The 16,046-nt window shown below is 33.9% G+C and overlaps 1 protein-coding gene across 4 annotated transcripts in view; it reads left to right on the top strand.

The window, feature by feature from the left end:
• The window catches only part of EPHA6 (EPH receptor A6), an 835,383-nt gene that overhangs the window by 695,470 nt on the left and 123,867 nt on the right, over nt 1-16,046 (top strand). For all 4 annotated transcript variants that reach the window (XR_004385536.1, XM_032882241.1, XM_032882242.1 and 1 more), the window contains one exon: nt 3,256-3,381. Coding sequence is in view for 3 of the 4 variants with exons in the window: in XM_032882241.1 (XP_032738132.1) it covers nt 3,256-3,381 (126 nt within the window). In the remaining variant the exon portion in view is untranslated. The remainder of the gene's footprint in view (nt 1-3,255; nt 3,382-16,046) is intronic.

Here is a 16,046-nt window from a genome sequence, read left to right on the forward strand (position 1 = left end):
TTTAATTCCAGTACAGTGTAATATTAGTTTCAGGTATACAATATAGTAAGTCAACGCTTCCATATAACACCCAGTTTCTCATCAGAACAAGTGCCCTCCTTAATTGCCATCACCTATTTCTCCCATCCCCCCACCCACCTTCTCTCTGATAGCCATCAGTTTGTTCTCTGTAGTTAAGAGTCTGTTTCTTGGGGCGCCTGGGTGGCTCAGTGGGTTAAGCCTCTGCCTTTGGCTCAGGTCATGATCTCAGGGTTCTGGGATCTAGCCCCGCATTGGGGCTGGGGAGCCTGCTTCCTCTTCTCTCTCTCTGCCTGCCTCTCTGCCTACTTGTGATCTCTCTCTCTGTCAAATAAATAAATAAAATCTTTAAAAAAAAAAAAAAGAGTCTGTATCTTGGTTTGTGTGTCTCTTTTTTCTGTGTTACAATTACTTATTTAAAAAATAAAATAATAACAGCCAAAGACAGCAGTGTAAGCAATACAACAAACCAGACTAAAATTATTTCATATCCAATCCCAAAAGGTTCCTGAACTTAATTTCTTGTAGATTATGAGATAAAAGAATTATAACAAAGAATAAATTCAGCTTCATTATTGAATTGTGAAAACAGAGCTATAGTGTTTCATGCAATCTCTACTGACATGACTGACCCTAAGGAGAAAAATGATAAGACGTTATTAGCACGTAATATGATATTTCAACTGAATATTTATTCATGTACACCAGCTTTCCTGGTTGTTTGTTTCATATATACATAAAAAAATGACAGTTCCTTAAGGAAGAGATGCCACAATAAATGAAAGATCTTTTAACCCACAGTAAAGAAACATAACAAAGCTATAATGAATGATGTAGCAAGTTTAAGAAAATGAAAGCTGTTATTAAATATGACAAGCTGTCACAACCACAAAAATAGTAATCAGTGTAATCATAGCAATCATATAATATTTTTATTTTGTTTCAAGAAGCTAAAATAATGGATATCTTTTCTAAGTTAACAGTTTCAAGTAATATGGCTAAAATAGCAAATATAAAGATAAAAATCTCTAAATGTGAAGCATATTAACATTATTTAAAGTCTGCTCTACATGTTTTTTTCCTTCCAATTTCTTTTATGATAATTATATTTATATTCCTTTTTCTTTCCTGTACATGATTATGTTATTCTTTTCCTTTACAATCTAGTATTCTTGAACCCAGCTTCCTGTCACTTGGCTTCAATAAATCCATAATCAGCTAGTTGGAATATTTCTGTTTGTTACAGCCTATACTATAAGATGAATTTCTTATAATTATTTTCACTGAAGCAAAGTCACCATTATTTTTGTAACTTTTTTTTTAGATTTTTATTTATGTATTTGACAGAGAGAGATTACAAGTAGGCAGAGAGGCAGGCAGAGAGAGAGGCGGAAGCAGGCTCCCTGCTGAGCAGAGCCTGATGCGGGGCTAGATCCCAGGACCCCGAGATCATGACCTGAGCCAAAGGCAGAGGCTTAACCCACTGAGCCACCCAGGTGCCCCACTTTTGTAACTTTAAGAATGAAGTATAAATATGTAATTATCTCTACCTGGTATTCAGTGATGCTCCTTGGCGATGGGCATTTTCCCAGAATGTTGAAATATTGCAATGTGGGACGTGTGTAAATGAGGGCACACTTTTGCTTAATGATATATACCCTCATGTAGTAGAAATTAGAGTCACTGTTCACAAAAGTTACCTCAGAACATTCTATGGCCTACAACTTGGCACTATAGCCACATCTCTTAATGTTTAAGGGACCCAAATGCCTCTGGGCCTTTATACTAAAGCCTCATAAAACCAACAACAAAACAGATTTATTTACAGTAAATGATTTCCTTTCTATGCTTTCTTTAATTCAATGTACAATGGGCAGGCCTCACTCATAAAATATCTCTAAAGATCTGAGAAATGCCGGCTTTTCTTTAGCAACAAATTTCTCCAGAGAAGCAACTTGTATAAAGAGTGGTAGGTATACCTGGTCTGTTTAATCCTAGCCCAAGTCCAAAGAGGCTGTCAATTTTAACATATTGTAGGAGAAATATTTGTGTCAAGGAACAGAATGAAGTCTCCTCAAAAATTCAGGACTTGTTAAAACTGAGCATGGGAGGACTGATCCCCGGTCTACTTATCCAGAAACTGCTGGGCCTGGTTGGGGTTTCAGAGGCCCCGAAGGATATGGGTGCCTTATCACCATCAGTGTAACTTGCTTTTAGGGTATTATTGTGATTAAACTTGGATATACCATATCAATTACCAGTGCTGCCCATGCACTGACAGTGCTTGTGTATTAAATTTTCTTCTGAATGACTTTAGTATCTTTCAGGTCATTGAGACAACAAATTGTAATGCTATTATTCCAAACTGCAGGGTTTCTAATTCACATTCAGAGAATAGCAAGCAGTCTTCCAAATGTGAAGCGACTCATTATTTATTTTTAATCTGTAGTGGAAAGATTTTTGTCCTAGGAGTCCGCCAGCTCAGCGGCAGCCCTCTCCCTTTCCCTGCCTCAGTTTGCTGCTCTGTAAAATGAGGACCTGAATGATCTCTGATGTCCTTTCCAGCTCTGACCGTCTTTTATTCTACAATTCATGATATAATCTTATGGATAAACTTCCAAGTAGTTTACTTTTTGTTTTTTGTTGTTATTGTTGGTTTTTTTGTTTTTGTTTTTGTTTTTGTTTTTTGGGTTTTTTTGTTTCATTTTGCTTTACAATAGCCCTCTTGAAAGTGAAAAAGCATCTGGTTCCACCTTTGCAAACTCTGTCTTCTCCCGAAAAGTATAACAAATTAAGAATTGTGTATATTGAGTTCCTTGCCACTATTTCAAAAACGCACTACTGCTGACATACCTAAACAAGGCACTGCTCCTTCCATGCACCTTCAATGTCTCATCCTGCTGTGGCTGTCTTCTGTAACCCTGGGTGTGCATTCTGCAAATAGACAACTTCAATGACTTATTTATATCCACTTTGTCAAATGGGGGTTTAGAAATTTTATCTTAGCATTCTTTTAAACCGTGTGTGATTGTAACTAGTTTAGAGTAGCTTTCTTTTCAAAAACTAGGTGGGTTTTTTTAAGGTTTATGAATAAAAATGCTTTCTATCCCTTTTCATTTTATCACTTAAGGTTTGATGTCTTTATTAATCATAGGGTTTTTTTTTTCCCCAGTTAAATGATCAACAACTTCTCCACAAAGAAGGTTTTGATTAATGTCCATTTTTATCTCTTGAAAGGATCCTTGCCGGCCATTGGGGTGGAGGCGTTTTGCCCCAGCTTCCTGAGGGCAGGGTTTTTAAATAGCATCCAGACCCCGCATCCAGTGCCAGGAGGAGGATCTCTGCCCCCCAGGATTCCTGCTGGTAGGTATTTCAGGTGAAGTTTTCTGCCACCATATACAGTAATAGGAGTGTGCTCACAATTGAAAGATCCATAAGACAAAAATAAATATTTCTATATTGTTGAAAGGAAATGCAAGTGACTTTTCTCTACTGCAGGGATCACATTTATGATACCTAATGCTTCAGAAGTAGTAAAAGGAAGTGGAAGAAAAATCTGTAACCTGCACACCCAACTAGCATAATGCTGGGACTTCTTCTAGAATAATTTTTACATGAATAAGAACTAGAGCTTTAAATCCCAAATTTCATAAATCAGGAATAAAAATAAAGATAAATTTGAGCTATTTTGCCACTTGGAACTGGCTAGCAAAAAGAATTAAAAATAACATTATTAACAGAAAGAGTAAGTCCATATTTGGATGAGCTTATAGAGATTTAATTAAAATTTCATTTCACTAAAGAGAAATTATTTGAAGAAATGCCAAAAAGTAGCAAATTTGGAAGAAACTTTTGAAAAAATTAATACTCAGTTTCCCCTGAAAATGTCAATCTGACCAAAGCTATATTTTATTAATGAGAGAAACAAAATATAGAAATTGAGCATTTTAAGTACAATTTCAAAGTTTACTAAATCACTTTCAGATTATCCATGGTAGTATTTGAGTCACAAATTGTTTCTCCCCTCTCATTTTTAAGATATCCAGCTGCCTTCTTCTGTTGTATGAAGGATACAAACCCGCTTTGTATTTTATATGTGTCTTAGCAAAATAGAATTAGGATATTGATTCTTGGAGTTTTATCTATCTTAATTCTTGTTTTTTATCATAATAATTATGCCACAAATTATAGTAATAACACCAATGTATTCAGGAGGGTCTGGCCCATCCAACCAATACTGGGAACACTTGAAGACACTAGGAAATCCAATAAAAAGAAAATTCCAACCTGTACATTTCTTGCTTTTCTTGACAAAATTATACTGACAAAGCCTAAGATTATTATGCTTACATTTTTCTGTTGTTTTTCAGTTATCCTTGTCTATTAAATTAGAACATACAAAATAACAAACTGTAAATATGCTTTGATGTAATTTGGTTTTATCATTGGATAATTACAGATTGATAATGGTTTGAGGCTTTGTGGCAAACAAGGCCACTGATAGGTAGGAACCAAAATTATGTGAATTAAAAATTAGCAATTTTAAGTCTAATGAGTGCCACTTTTTTCCTCTTTAGAAATGAAACTATCAATTGCACAGAAATGTTATCATTCTTACTGTTGGTGGCAATGGTGGTGTTGATGCAAAAGACTAGAAATAAAAATCCATATACGCTAAGCTCTCAGAGTTACCTGCAAATATAAAAAAGCAGTTTTCACATATATTATTAATATCTCAGTGATTGGAATTTTGGAATGGATGATTTGTAGTTTAATGGCTTAATCCTTAACTCTTCATGACAAATCTTGGTGGATTTAGGTATGTTTGGCAGAAATGACATTACAAAGTTCAGGAGTGACTTGAATTATTCAGCATCACTGGCAAATAAATAAATAAATAACCCTTGTCATTTAGCCACTGAGAAAGATAGAAGAAAGGTGATGTTTCTGTAACACATACACAGAAAACATCTTTCTAGACAGAGATCAGAAAGAACACTCTAGCTCTCTATTCTTCTTGGCTTTAAGCCAAATTTGCCTCCAGCTTTCATAGGAGAGAAAACTCAGTTCAGTTTTCATGACTTACATACAAATCAGGTGTAACAAAATTGCCTCATAAAAAATTTATAGATCTAAACTTGTTCCTGTTCCCTCAAACTGAAATTAACTCAACTCACTTTTCCTGGCTTATATCACTTTGATAAGTGATCCCTGTACACTTCCTCTGGCACTTTTCAGTAATGACGGCTACAATTTCAAAGGTAATTTTTATCCTCTTCCATTTATCTACAGCTTATTTCCCAAGAATTTCCTTTATAATTTTGTGTAAAGAGGCATGAATCTGTAATCATGAGAAGTGTTTATTCTTTTATATTTTTAAAAAGTATTTCTTTGCTATCTAATAGAAGAACTCATAACTCTTCAGGTTTAGGACATCATCAAAAAAGCAGTTCCTCCCATGACCTGTACCATGGTATTTTAATAGTTAGCCAGAGGTTGATGTCCGTGGGGCACCAATTAATTTGCTTTCTCCCAACTGACTATATTTTACAGTACTTCAAGGGTCAAAAGACCTTAGCTATGTCGTTCAAAGAATCACAAAAACCTGTTCTAATGACGGGGCTCATTTAATTCCCAGTAACTTATCTTAACCAAATTTAAATGAGATATGTGATGCTGTCTTGTATAAAATAGTTTCTTCGCATTCATGTCACACTGTGCTATCAAGAAGCAATGTTTTTATAGTAAATTTTACACTTACTGCAATAATGAGTGAATCATTGACTCGCGACGTCCAGAAAACAGATAAGCCTGAAGTTGGTAAAATTATGTAACCATTGTCAAGTGTTTATACTGTTTATATGACCTTACTATTTTTTAGAAAGGTCATAATAAAGAGTTTTTATTCTTAGTTCCAGAGAAGGATACCAGAAAGTAATTGGCTAAAAATTGAATAGCAAGTATAGTCATGCATTAAATGCAGTGCCTTTCATATAGAAGTTACCCAACAAAGTAAGGAAAGTCACAGGAGAGAAGAGAGGAGGGGTGAGAGGAGATAAGAGAGAAGGGAAGCTGAAAGAGAAGATAGAATTACATAACTGCTATTATATTTTTTAAATCGAAATCTTCCCTGTTGTATTCTTCCCTGCTAAAATCAAATTCTACCTCCCTGAAAAGAATCGATGTCCTTCTAAATATGTAATCAGGCATATATTCTAAAATGGTAATAAGTTGCCCTCTTTGCTCCATCTAGTTATTTCTTTAACTTAATTCTGTAGCCACACTGTATCTGAAAGTGGGATAGAACATTTTCATATGCCACAGAGTACTGATTACACATAGGGTCTTAGACTCGTAGCTTACCTTATGACAGATTCCGCCTCTACCCAAACCCTTTATGTTTTTGGCAATTTCATTTCACATACCATATACAAATAAAAGCAGCATAATAAAGTAATTGAGAGATAAAATTATGCAGTTATAATGATGGGGTAATACATGGAAGGTTACTGATTCAGTCTTTTCTGTCACTGCACAGCAGTAAGTATCTAACATCATGTAGTATCTTAAATTTATACTAAGATCCAAATATTACAATGTGTCTTAAAAACTAGACTTATTAGTAAAATATAAAGGCATAAAAAATATAAAGGCATATTCATTACCTAATAATTACTCAGAAAATAACATCCTAGATGGGTATGATTAGATCAACAAAATTCTAAGTTACATTTTTCTAGCAGTTTTCTGTCAGTTATGGGAGACACATTTTTCACTAAAGAGGCAAACATTTTATTTATTTTATATATATATATGATAATTATAATATATTTGTATGTTCAAGACCAAACTCAAACATATACTTCAAACTACATGATTTGTCAATTATAAGCAAAGTCTGTGAAAGAGAAAACAAAGGAAACAGGCAGCATGTGGGATTAGAAACAGATAAATTCTGATAGAAATCAATGTCCAAGATTTCCCTAATACTTCCTTTGTGGTTAATCTTGGAAGCTCTTCAGTTGTGGAGGGACTATTCTTCTGAAACAACATCTTAGTTTTGTCTACCTGTGCTTTAAATACAATGCTATATATAAAACACCTCTTTTGACTTCTTTACCTGAGCTTCTCTCCATTGCATTCCATGTGTTGGGGTCAAATTAAATGGCAAAGATGGAGTGAATCAATCATGTGAAACTTCCTCTCCATTTACACTGAATCAGATAACAAGAGAAGTCTTAACATTGGGTCTCAAACACCAGATTTGCAATTAAATTGCAATTAAATTAAATTAAATATATAATTAATAAAGCTAATAAATAATGATTTTTTTTTTACCATTTGAAAAAAAGATTTGGATGAGCCTTATCCTCAAATAGCCAGACTTTTTCATATCTTCACGAGTGTCCCCTGACTAGTAGGAAATGAATACACAATCCGGTTTTCTATAAACTAAAAACAGATCCAACTAGACCATTTTTATAGCAAAGGATTTACAGAGCTGAGCCAATATTAAAAAGTCTTCAAAATCTATTAGCCGTGATTATCAATATTTTCCTTTCCATATTTCATATGAAATCCTATCTGATATGGAGTCAGGGCAAATATTACATGCGCTGTTATTCAGGCAAAAATTTTTCTTATTCAGAAGGAATATAGTTTCAAAGGTAGAAATAAGTTAGGAATGATAAGTAAGGTTAAAGCTGCAGAGAATCTCAGATCTAAGAATATAATATTATCAGATTTTGATGCATACAGAGGACTGTGGAAAAACAGTAACACAAATATATAAGACTAAGTGGCAAACTTTGAAGGAATAGACCATAAGTTTAGGAAAATTGGCATTAACTCAGTATACCAAGGGAAATGAATAGTTGAAAAGTATATAACTTTTAAATACAATCAAACCATGGTTCAGAAAAATCAAAGTAAACCATTTCATTTTTTATATGATTAGGCATTCTAAAAAATGTCAGTAACTTTGCTTGAGATCCATAATTTGACATTTCAAAGTTAATCATGTCTAACAAAATAATTTCTATACTTTGGCTATTGTTCTTCTGAGAATGATTATTCTTTTTATATTTTTATGTAGTATAAACAACAATTGGCCTTATTTTATCTTTAACAAAATATTGTTGCAGTCAATGTACATAAAGGTTAAGAGATGGTGGTTCACTTTTTAAGTAAGAGATCTTCAAGGGGAAAAAAATCTCTTTAATTAAAGGGTTTATATTTTATACATTTCTACAGTTGAGACTGTTGTCAATTACCCTGAATGAGGTGTGTGTTAATGAGTGTTTGCAAGCACCTACTTAAACCAAAAACTAATTATAAAAGGTATAGGGAAAACTGGAATAAATGTGCAAAGTAAAATCCTGAATAAACGATTCAAAGTGAATTACTGTTAAAAAAAGGAAAAACTTTCATTTGGATTCCTAAGTCCTGCTTACTTTATTCCTTTCCATTTGTGTGATTCCAAATAGGACCCAATAGGCCCTAATCAATACTCATTTGTACAGTTCTCCCTAGAGAACTCTCCTTCTTGAAAGTCTGTGCATCCACAGGCTTCAGAAGGAAACTCTGCAGAACTAGAACTAAGCTATTAGAAAAACTAGGATGGCGAATCTGGGGCGGAAGTGGGCAGAAGACCAACATTATTCTAGTTCAGGACTGAGAAGTGGCATAGAGAAGGGAGGGTCACTGATAAAATGATAGAGGAGAGACCACACCCAGCCAACAGAAGCACAAGGAAGGTGACATAAGTGATTGTATTTCTAGTCATACACCAATAAACAACCCCCTTAAAATATTTTCACACTGCTATTGCTATATTAGAGGATTATTTAAAAACACCTATTGGGATATACTGATAGTTTCCAAAACCTGTGCAAGAGGGGCTGGCCATTTAATGCAAGGTTGCATTCAGTCTGCTTCCTCTGTTGCTTGAAGTCATAGTTTCTAAAGAGTGTGGTTCTTTGGCTTACCTGAGGAGAAATATGCAAAAGATCAGAAAATAATTTAAAGCTTAAGGAAGACAGCTTGAAGATACCACTTGGAATAATAAAAGTCAGGATGAGAGCATACACAAAATTGAAGGTATAATTCCAACTTTCAAGAAAGAGTCAGTTTATAAAAACTTTAATCTATTGAAGTTTATGAGTTTAAGGACTTTTATGGATTCCTGATGTTGTAGTATGGGTCATGGACTCAGATTCCTAATGGATTGTACTTTGTTTCTTGGCCAAAAATAACAGACTCTTCACCAAGAAAATTGACATATGATCATATATGTAAATATTTACATACAATTTCAGGAGGCCTCTGGACCTCTTGAAGTCCATAAATGAAGAATCTCAGGTTCTTAAAAGCTCAATTTTTTTTACATAAGGTTGTGCTTAGTTGACATAAAGGATTGATAGTGCATTTAAAAGAAAAATTTTAAAAAACAGAGCTGCAAGAAGCACTTGATATCAAATTCTTGAATATTTACAAAGAGAATTTCTATTCTTTTTCTTCCAGAAGACATGAAAATTATTAAAAGAAACTTTAAGTGATATCCAAATATTTTACTAGTTCTTTTTTACTTCTTCATTACTTGTATTTTTCATTATTTTCAGATTCTTTAAATACTTCTAGCTTTTGACCTTAGCTATGTATTCTTGATAGCATAAATGTTGCTTTTTCTTAATATCATTTGAAGAAGTTTGCAACTTAAAAATCAGGACCTTCTTTATATGGCTGTTTAAATTCTCAGTTGAGAATACATATCTACTCTCCAGAGATCTTCATGTTTTCTTATTACAAATTGTGTCATCTATTTTTGATGCTATTCAAAGAAACTGTCAACACTTTCAAAAGATTCATCCCAGAATCATTTTCTTTTCACAAAGGAAAATTCTTTTAAGAAACTTTATACAGCTGAACCAGTGTTTAATCTTTGTGTTGGTGGGAATTGTTGTGTCTGTGTGTGTTCATCTTAATTGGAAACATGATAAGCAACCGAGTGGCTCAAATGCCTTTTCCTCTCCCACAGGACCACGTGCATGCCCTCATGGGCTGCTGGGCCACTTATGAACATAAATAAGTGGGAATAGACCAAACCCTGTTACAAAACACACCACCTCTCAGCATTCATTCTTGGGACTTGTAGGAAAAAGCATGGTAGAAGTTGCCTAGTGGCACAATGTTGGCTTTTCCTAGTTTTATTCACGGAGGTCTTAAAGAAAGTGTAATTAGCAAAACTGAACTTTCTTTTTTTTTTAATTAAGCCCCCTAAAAAAATTGAAGAAAAGACTCAAAAATAAGTAGTAACTTTCCTACGAGGGCCAAAAAAAGGCCAAAAAAACTGAATATTTGATTGGTTATGTAACCATAAAACACTTCTGAAGCCAGAAATGAAGAATAGCATTTGAAACAGTACTGTAAAATATGACATTTTCTCTCAAAAGCTTTAAGAGTCTCTCATGACATTTCTTGTAAAGGAACCTCAGAATCATTATCATAAATTGATGTTTGAGAATGGAGAAAGCAAAATCTAAAGATTTTGCCAGCAAATTTCCTAACATGTATTTCCTCTTTATATAGAATATTACAGTGCTTTACAAGGCTTTAAAATCGTAGAACTTCTCAAGGACAAAACATCTTTAGGAGCAGCACAGTGCCCAGTCCATAATAACTTTCCAGGATTGTTAAGATGAGCCACAGAAATTTAGGGTATTAGTTTATGTCTCCAAATTACTAATGGAGACGCAAGTATCATTTGGGGGTATAATAAGATGGTTAAGCATTCAGATTCTGGAACCACATCTCCTGCCTTCAAACCTTGGCTCTGCCAGTTGCTCACTGTGCATTCTTGGACAAGTTAAACTCTCTGTGCATCTGTAATTTAAGCTGTTAAATTGAACTAGTAATTATATCCACCACAAGAGTATGAAGAGTAAATGAGTTAACACATGTAAAACTCTTAGAACAGTGCCTGGCAGGTTGAAAAACTTATTTTTTAAAAATTAGTTATTACATATGTGCTGATTTAGAAATAGTATCTATTGTTAAATCATCTACACAGAAGATTTTCACAGAAAATAACAAAGGCAGCATGAAATTGTTTGATTCATGGTTTTATTTTATTTTTTTTTTAGATTTATTTATTTTAGAGAGAGAAAGAGAGAACAGAGGGAACGTCAGAGGGAGAGGGAGAGAATCTTCAAGCAGACTCCCCACTGAGCATGGAGCCCAACTCAGAGCTCGATCTGATGACCCATGAGATCATGACCTGAGCCAAAACCAACAGTCAGATGCTTAACTGACTGAGCCACCAGGCACTCCTGGTTTAATTTGGTTTTGAACTTGGATATTACACAGTATTTCAAATTACGAGAATGGTCTAATACATTTCATTCATTGCTACCTAATGATAAATAATTGTTCATATAATAATTGATTATTATAATTATAATTGTATAACCGTTTCTTTCAAAATGGTTGAAAGCAAAAAAAAAGTAAAAATCAGATAATCTCAAAACATATACTTTTATTTTGATAATTGTCATTATAATATTTTTGTAAATATGGATACAGTACAAAATCAAGAAAGCCATTCTTAAAAATGCATATGTTATTAAAATTTTGCAGTATGGTTAGTGTCTTATAGTGGAAACAAAATCTAACATTAGATATCTTTGGCAATAACTTTCATTGTCAACAAGACACTTCTAATTAAGAAGTCTTTTTGTCCATATGGTAATTTTCAATAGAAAGGATAGTACTGAAGTTAATACTGTAAGTATTACTAAAGTTAATTGATGCAGATGGTATGCCACTGCTCTCTGGAACTGGCAGGAGAATTATGTTTCATTTTTTTAGCCTCATACCTTTCATTTACTCTGAAACAAATCTAGATTAAGAAATGCCACAGTTTTCATTAATGCAATCCTTCCTCCTAATTTCTGCTCAGCTGTTTTGTCATTGGATAAAATAATTTATTCTTCATCATTTCTCTCACGCCATTTAGATCACATCTAAATTTTAAAAACAAAATAAAGAAATTAAGACAAAGCATGGAACAAATTTTCAGGAGTTTCAAATAGTGTTAAAGTTAAAATCAATTCCAGGGGTGCCTGGGTGGCTCAGTCAGTCAATCATCTGCCTTCAGCTCAGGTCATGATCTCAGGGCTCTGGGATTGACCCCTCATTTGAGCTCCCTGCTCAGTGGGGAGCCTGCTTTTCCCTCTCCCACTATCCCTGCTTGTATACACTCTCTCTCTTTCTCTGTCAAATAAATAAATAAAATCTTTTAAAAATTAAAAAATAAATAAAAATAAAATAAATTGCAAATTAACCATGAAACATATTGTTACAGGTATAAATATGTAGAGTACAGAAGATGCAGCATAGCTTGTTAGATAGGAGTAAGAATCTATTTCCTATACTAGCTATTCCCCAGAAACTGTATGTGATAGCATGTCATTTAAAATAAGAAAATGCCTATTTTGATTATGTTACTCTACTCTAGGAGAAACCATCTTGCTCTATAAAGCAACTTCAAACCTGTCAATTTCAGGTGTATAGGATTCTTTTTTATTATGTTCAGTTAGCCAACACATAGTACATCATTAGTTTTGGATGTAGTGTTCAAAGATTCAGTTTTTGCATATAACACCCAATACTCATGGCAACATGTGCCCTTCTTAATATCCATCACCCAGTTACCTCATCCCCCCACTCACCTCCCCTCCATAGCCCTCAGTTTGTTTCCTGGAGTCCAGAGTCTCTCAGAGTTTGTCTCCCTCTCTGATTTCTTCCCATTCAGTTTTCCCTTCCTTCCCCTGTGGTCTTCTGTGCTATTTCTTATGTTTCACATATGAGTGGAATCAGGTGTATAGGATTTAAATAGACCTTTGAGACCATCAAGGAAGCTCCTAAATATACTGATCATAGTCATTTTCAGTTATGAGTCTTTTTAACTAGGAAAGCCACTTCTTAGATTATAATTCAACATCTAGCCAGTAAGGTAAGATGTGATATTTGCCACTTATTCATTCATTCTTTAAGCTGTTATTGGGTGATTCGGTATTTAGTGTAAAGTACTATTCTCTGTTTTAAACACATTATCTCTTTTACTCTCACATATCACACAATGGAGGAAGTGCTATTACTGTGTAATAATATTAAATATACAAATATACATATACATATACATATGAATAAGGAGATAGGCAGTAACATAAGTGAGCTATGAAAGGTCACTTAACCAAAGTGGAAAAGTCTTCAATGTCACATTATCTGACTTTAATACAACAACTTCTAATTGCACTGTGCTGAGCACACAAAGGATAAGGTAACCAAACATTCAAATTGTCCTGAGAAATGAGAATTTCAGTGCTAAAACTGGGAATTTACTGTATTACATAAAATGTGTAACTAGTGGTCATTTTTACTTTGCCATAGGATATAAAAGAATTTTGTGTCTCAATACCAAACTACAGTAAAATATGGAAATGATCCATTTTTATAAACTATTTTTGGCTACACATTGCTGTGAAATGTGTAAGTCTGATTATTCACAGACCTGTGAATTTACAGACCCCCCTGGGGCAAATAATACATTATATGTTAATTTTTTTAAAAAGGAGGAAGAAGCAGATAATTGTGCTCAAAAAGGAAGGAAAGCAAGTGTATACCAACATTTTTAAGTGCCAACGACTGCCAGACACACTAACTATACATTTTTTCATCTAACTCTTTGAAAACCATATGTAGTAGATAATATTATCCTCATTTTATAAATGCAAAAACTGAGAGAGCGAAAATAACTTGCCCAAGATCATGTAATAGGCAGCAGGACTAAAATATGAAGTTTTCTTTGTCTCCAAATCTATATATTATACAAGGCAAAGAATTTAGGATTTCTTAATTTGCCGTTCTGTTATTTCAGTAACTCCTTTCTTGGTCGTCACAGGGAATATCTTTATGTGTGTATTCCTTCTGGCATTCCATTAAAATGATGAAATTTAGTACCTATTCTGTGCCTAGTTCTCTGCTCAACAGTGAATTTGCTGAGAACTATGCACAATTCCTGACCTCCAGGGCATTTTAGAGGGGGAGGCAGACACCTCCACAGAAACACCAATACTATACCATAAGTGTGTCATATAGTTGTTTGATTAAGATGTAAAGGGAGGAGAAAGCAAACAACCAGGTCTTCCTAAAAGAGAAAGTGTTCATTGAATTGACCCTGGAGACAGTATTTAAGCTCTACGTTTTCCTTTTTAAGTATATGATTTTACAGTGAGAAGGAAGTCTTCTAGGGAAGAGAGGGAGGTACAAGTCAAGTCATACTTCATGAATTATGAGGATTTGAAAAACAGAAAGTACAGGACTAGAGGGAGGTAAAAATGACACTAGAACAAAGGTAGAGGAGAGATTGTGAAGGAATTTATTGCCAAGCCCTTTAAACTTTAATCCTACAGCAAAGAAAACAATAAGTAAAATGGGTTTTTAAAGGAGGAGATGAGGCCTTAGCCATTTATGATTGACTGTTTACCTGTTTCTGTTCCCCTTTCCACTATACACTTCATGAAACAAGGATCTTGTATTGATTGAGGATTTGTTTTGTTTTGTTTTGTTTGTTTTGTTTTAGAGAGAAAGAGACCACACACATACATGTGAGGGGGGACAGGCAGAGGGAGGAGAGGGAGAGAATCTTAAGCAGACTCCACATTGAGCAGGAGCCTGATGCAAGGTTCAATCTCATGACCCTGAGATCATGACCTGAGCCAAAATCAAGAGTCAGACACTTAACCAACTGAGCCACCCAGGCACCCCAATTAAGGATGATTCTTTGGAAACCAGTACTTGATATATAGTAGACATTGAAAAAATGTTTGATGCATCACTAAATGTTTGAAATAATGATTATATAAGCATTAGAAAGTATAATTAGTAACTGATTTTGTAATAAGTGAAGGAAGAAAAAACAAAAGCAGGATATAGGCAGCAATAATTTAAATAGAATCAGCATAATTTAATAATTTATGGACTAACAGGGTTTGATAAAGTGAGAAGTCCAATATTAGAGTAGGATTTCAAACCTGGGGAACTAGATAGATGGTGATGTTTTAACCCTGACAGGAATATAGGAGGGAAAAAATGTTCAGAGGAAATGTTAAAAGATTTGATTTGAATTCACCTGAGCACAAGATTCCTTTGGGACACAATCTGATAATGACCAGGCAACAGTGTAAGGGGAAAATCATCCCCCAATTTTAGTACTTATCATGTGAATAAATAGTTATTTCATATATTGTAATTTTGTTCAAATTTATGTCATCCATATGAATGCCTTAGAGGGATAAGAAAATTATTTATTCTTAAATCCATTCGAGATTATAACTATAATTCACTATCTCTACATCAGAAATGGGGGCGGTAGAAATAGGTTAAAAATAACTGGCTCTAAAAATCCAGAATTGCAACTGGGGGGAAAATACAAGCAACCTGTCAAGCCAAGTTATCACCACAAATTTTATTACGTTGTAGACAAAATATAGACATGATATAATGTTAAATAAACTAGAATCTATTTAAATCTGTAATATAGTTTGGAGGTCATTGAGATTTGTTTAGAAATGGCTAAGCTGATACAAAATACTATATCCAGCAAAAACTCATTACTTTTATGAAAATGTTAAATTTTTATAATCTCCTTCTTTCACAAATGCTCTTGAAGCAAACAAACAAACAAAAATACTATTTCACTTGCAAAATATTCTCCCCAAGTTTCAAAATCATCTCAAGTATTGGGCAACTGTAAATATGGAAGAAAAAAAAATTAGTCCATTGAAGTCCCAATTAAAGAAAATAATTTTTCTCTGTAACAGAAAAAGATGATCTGAGATTTTGTGATTCATTATGTTCTGAATATAAGTAAGAGATTTCTTCCAAGGCTTTGATTCCCATGCAATTTAAGATATACATAAACATTTCTGGGCTATTTTTTGAAGGGACATGAAAGAAATTCACTTTTT

The sequence above is a fragment of the Lontra canadensis genome, unplaced genomic scaffold (genome assembly GCF_010015895.1).
Source record: "Lontra canadensis isolate GAN:19392208 unplaced genomic scaffold, GSC_riverotter_1.0 scaffold80, whole genome shotgun sequence".
Classification (NCBI taxonomy): Eukaryota; Metazoa; Chordata; class Mammalia; order Carnivora; family Mustelidae; genus Lontra; species Lontra canadensis.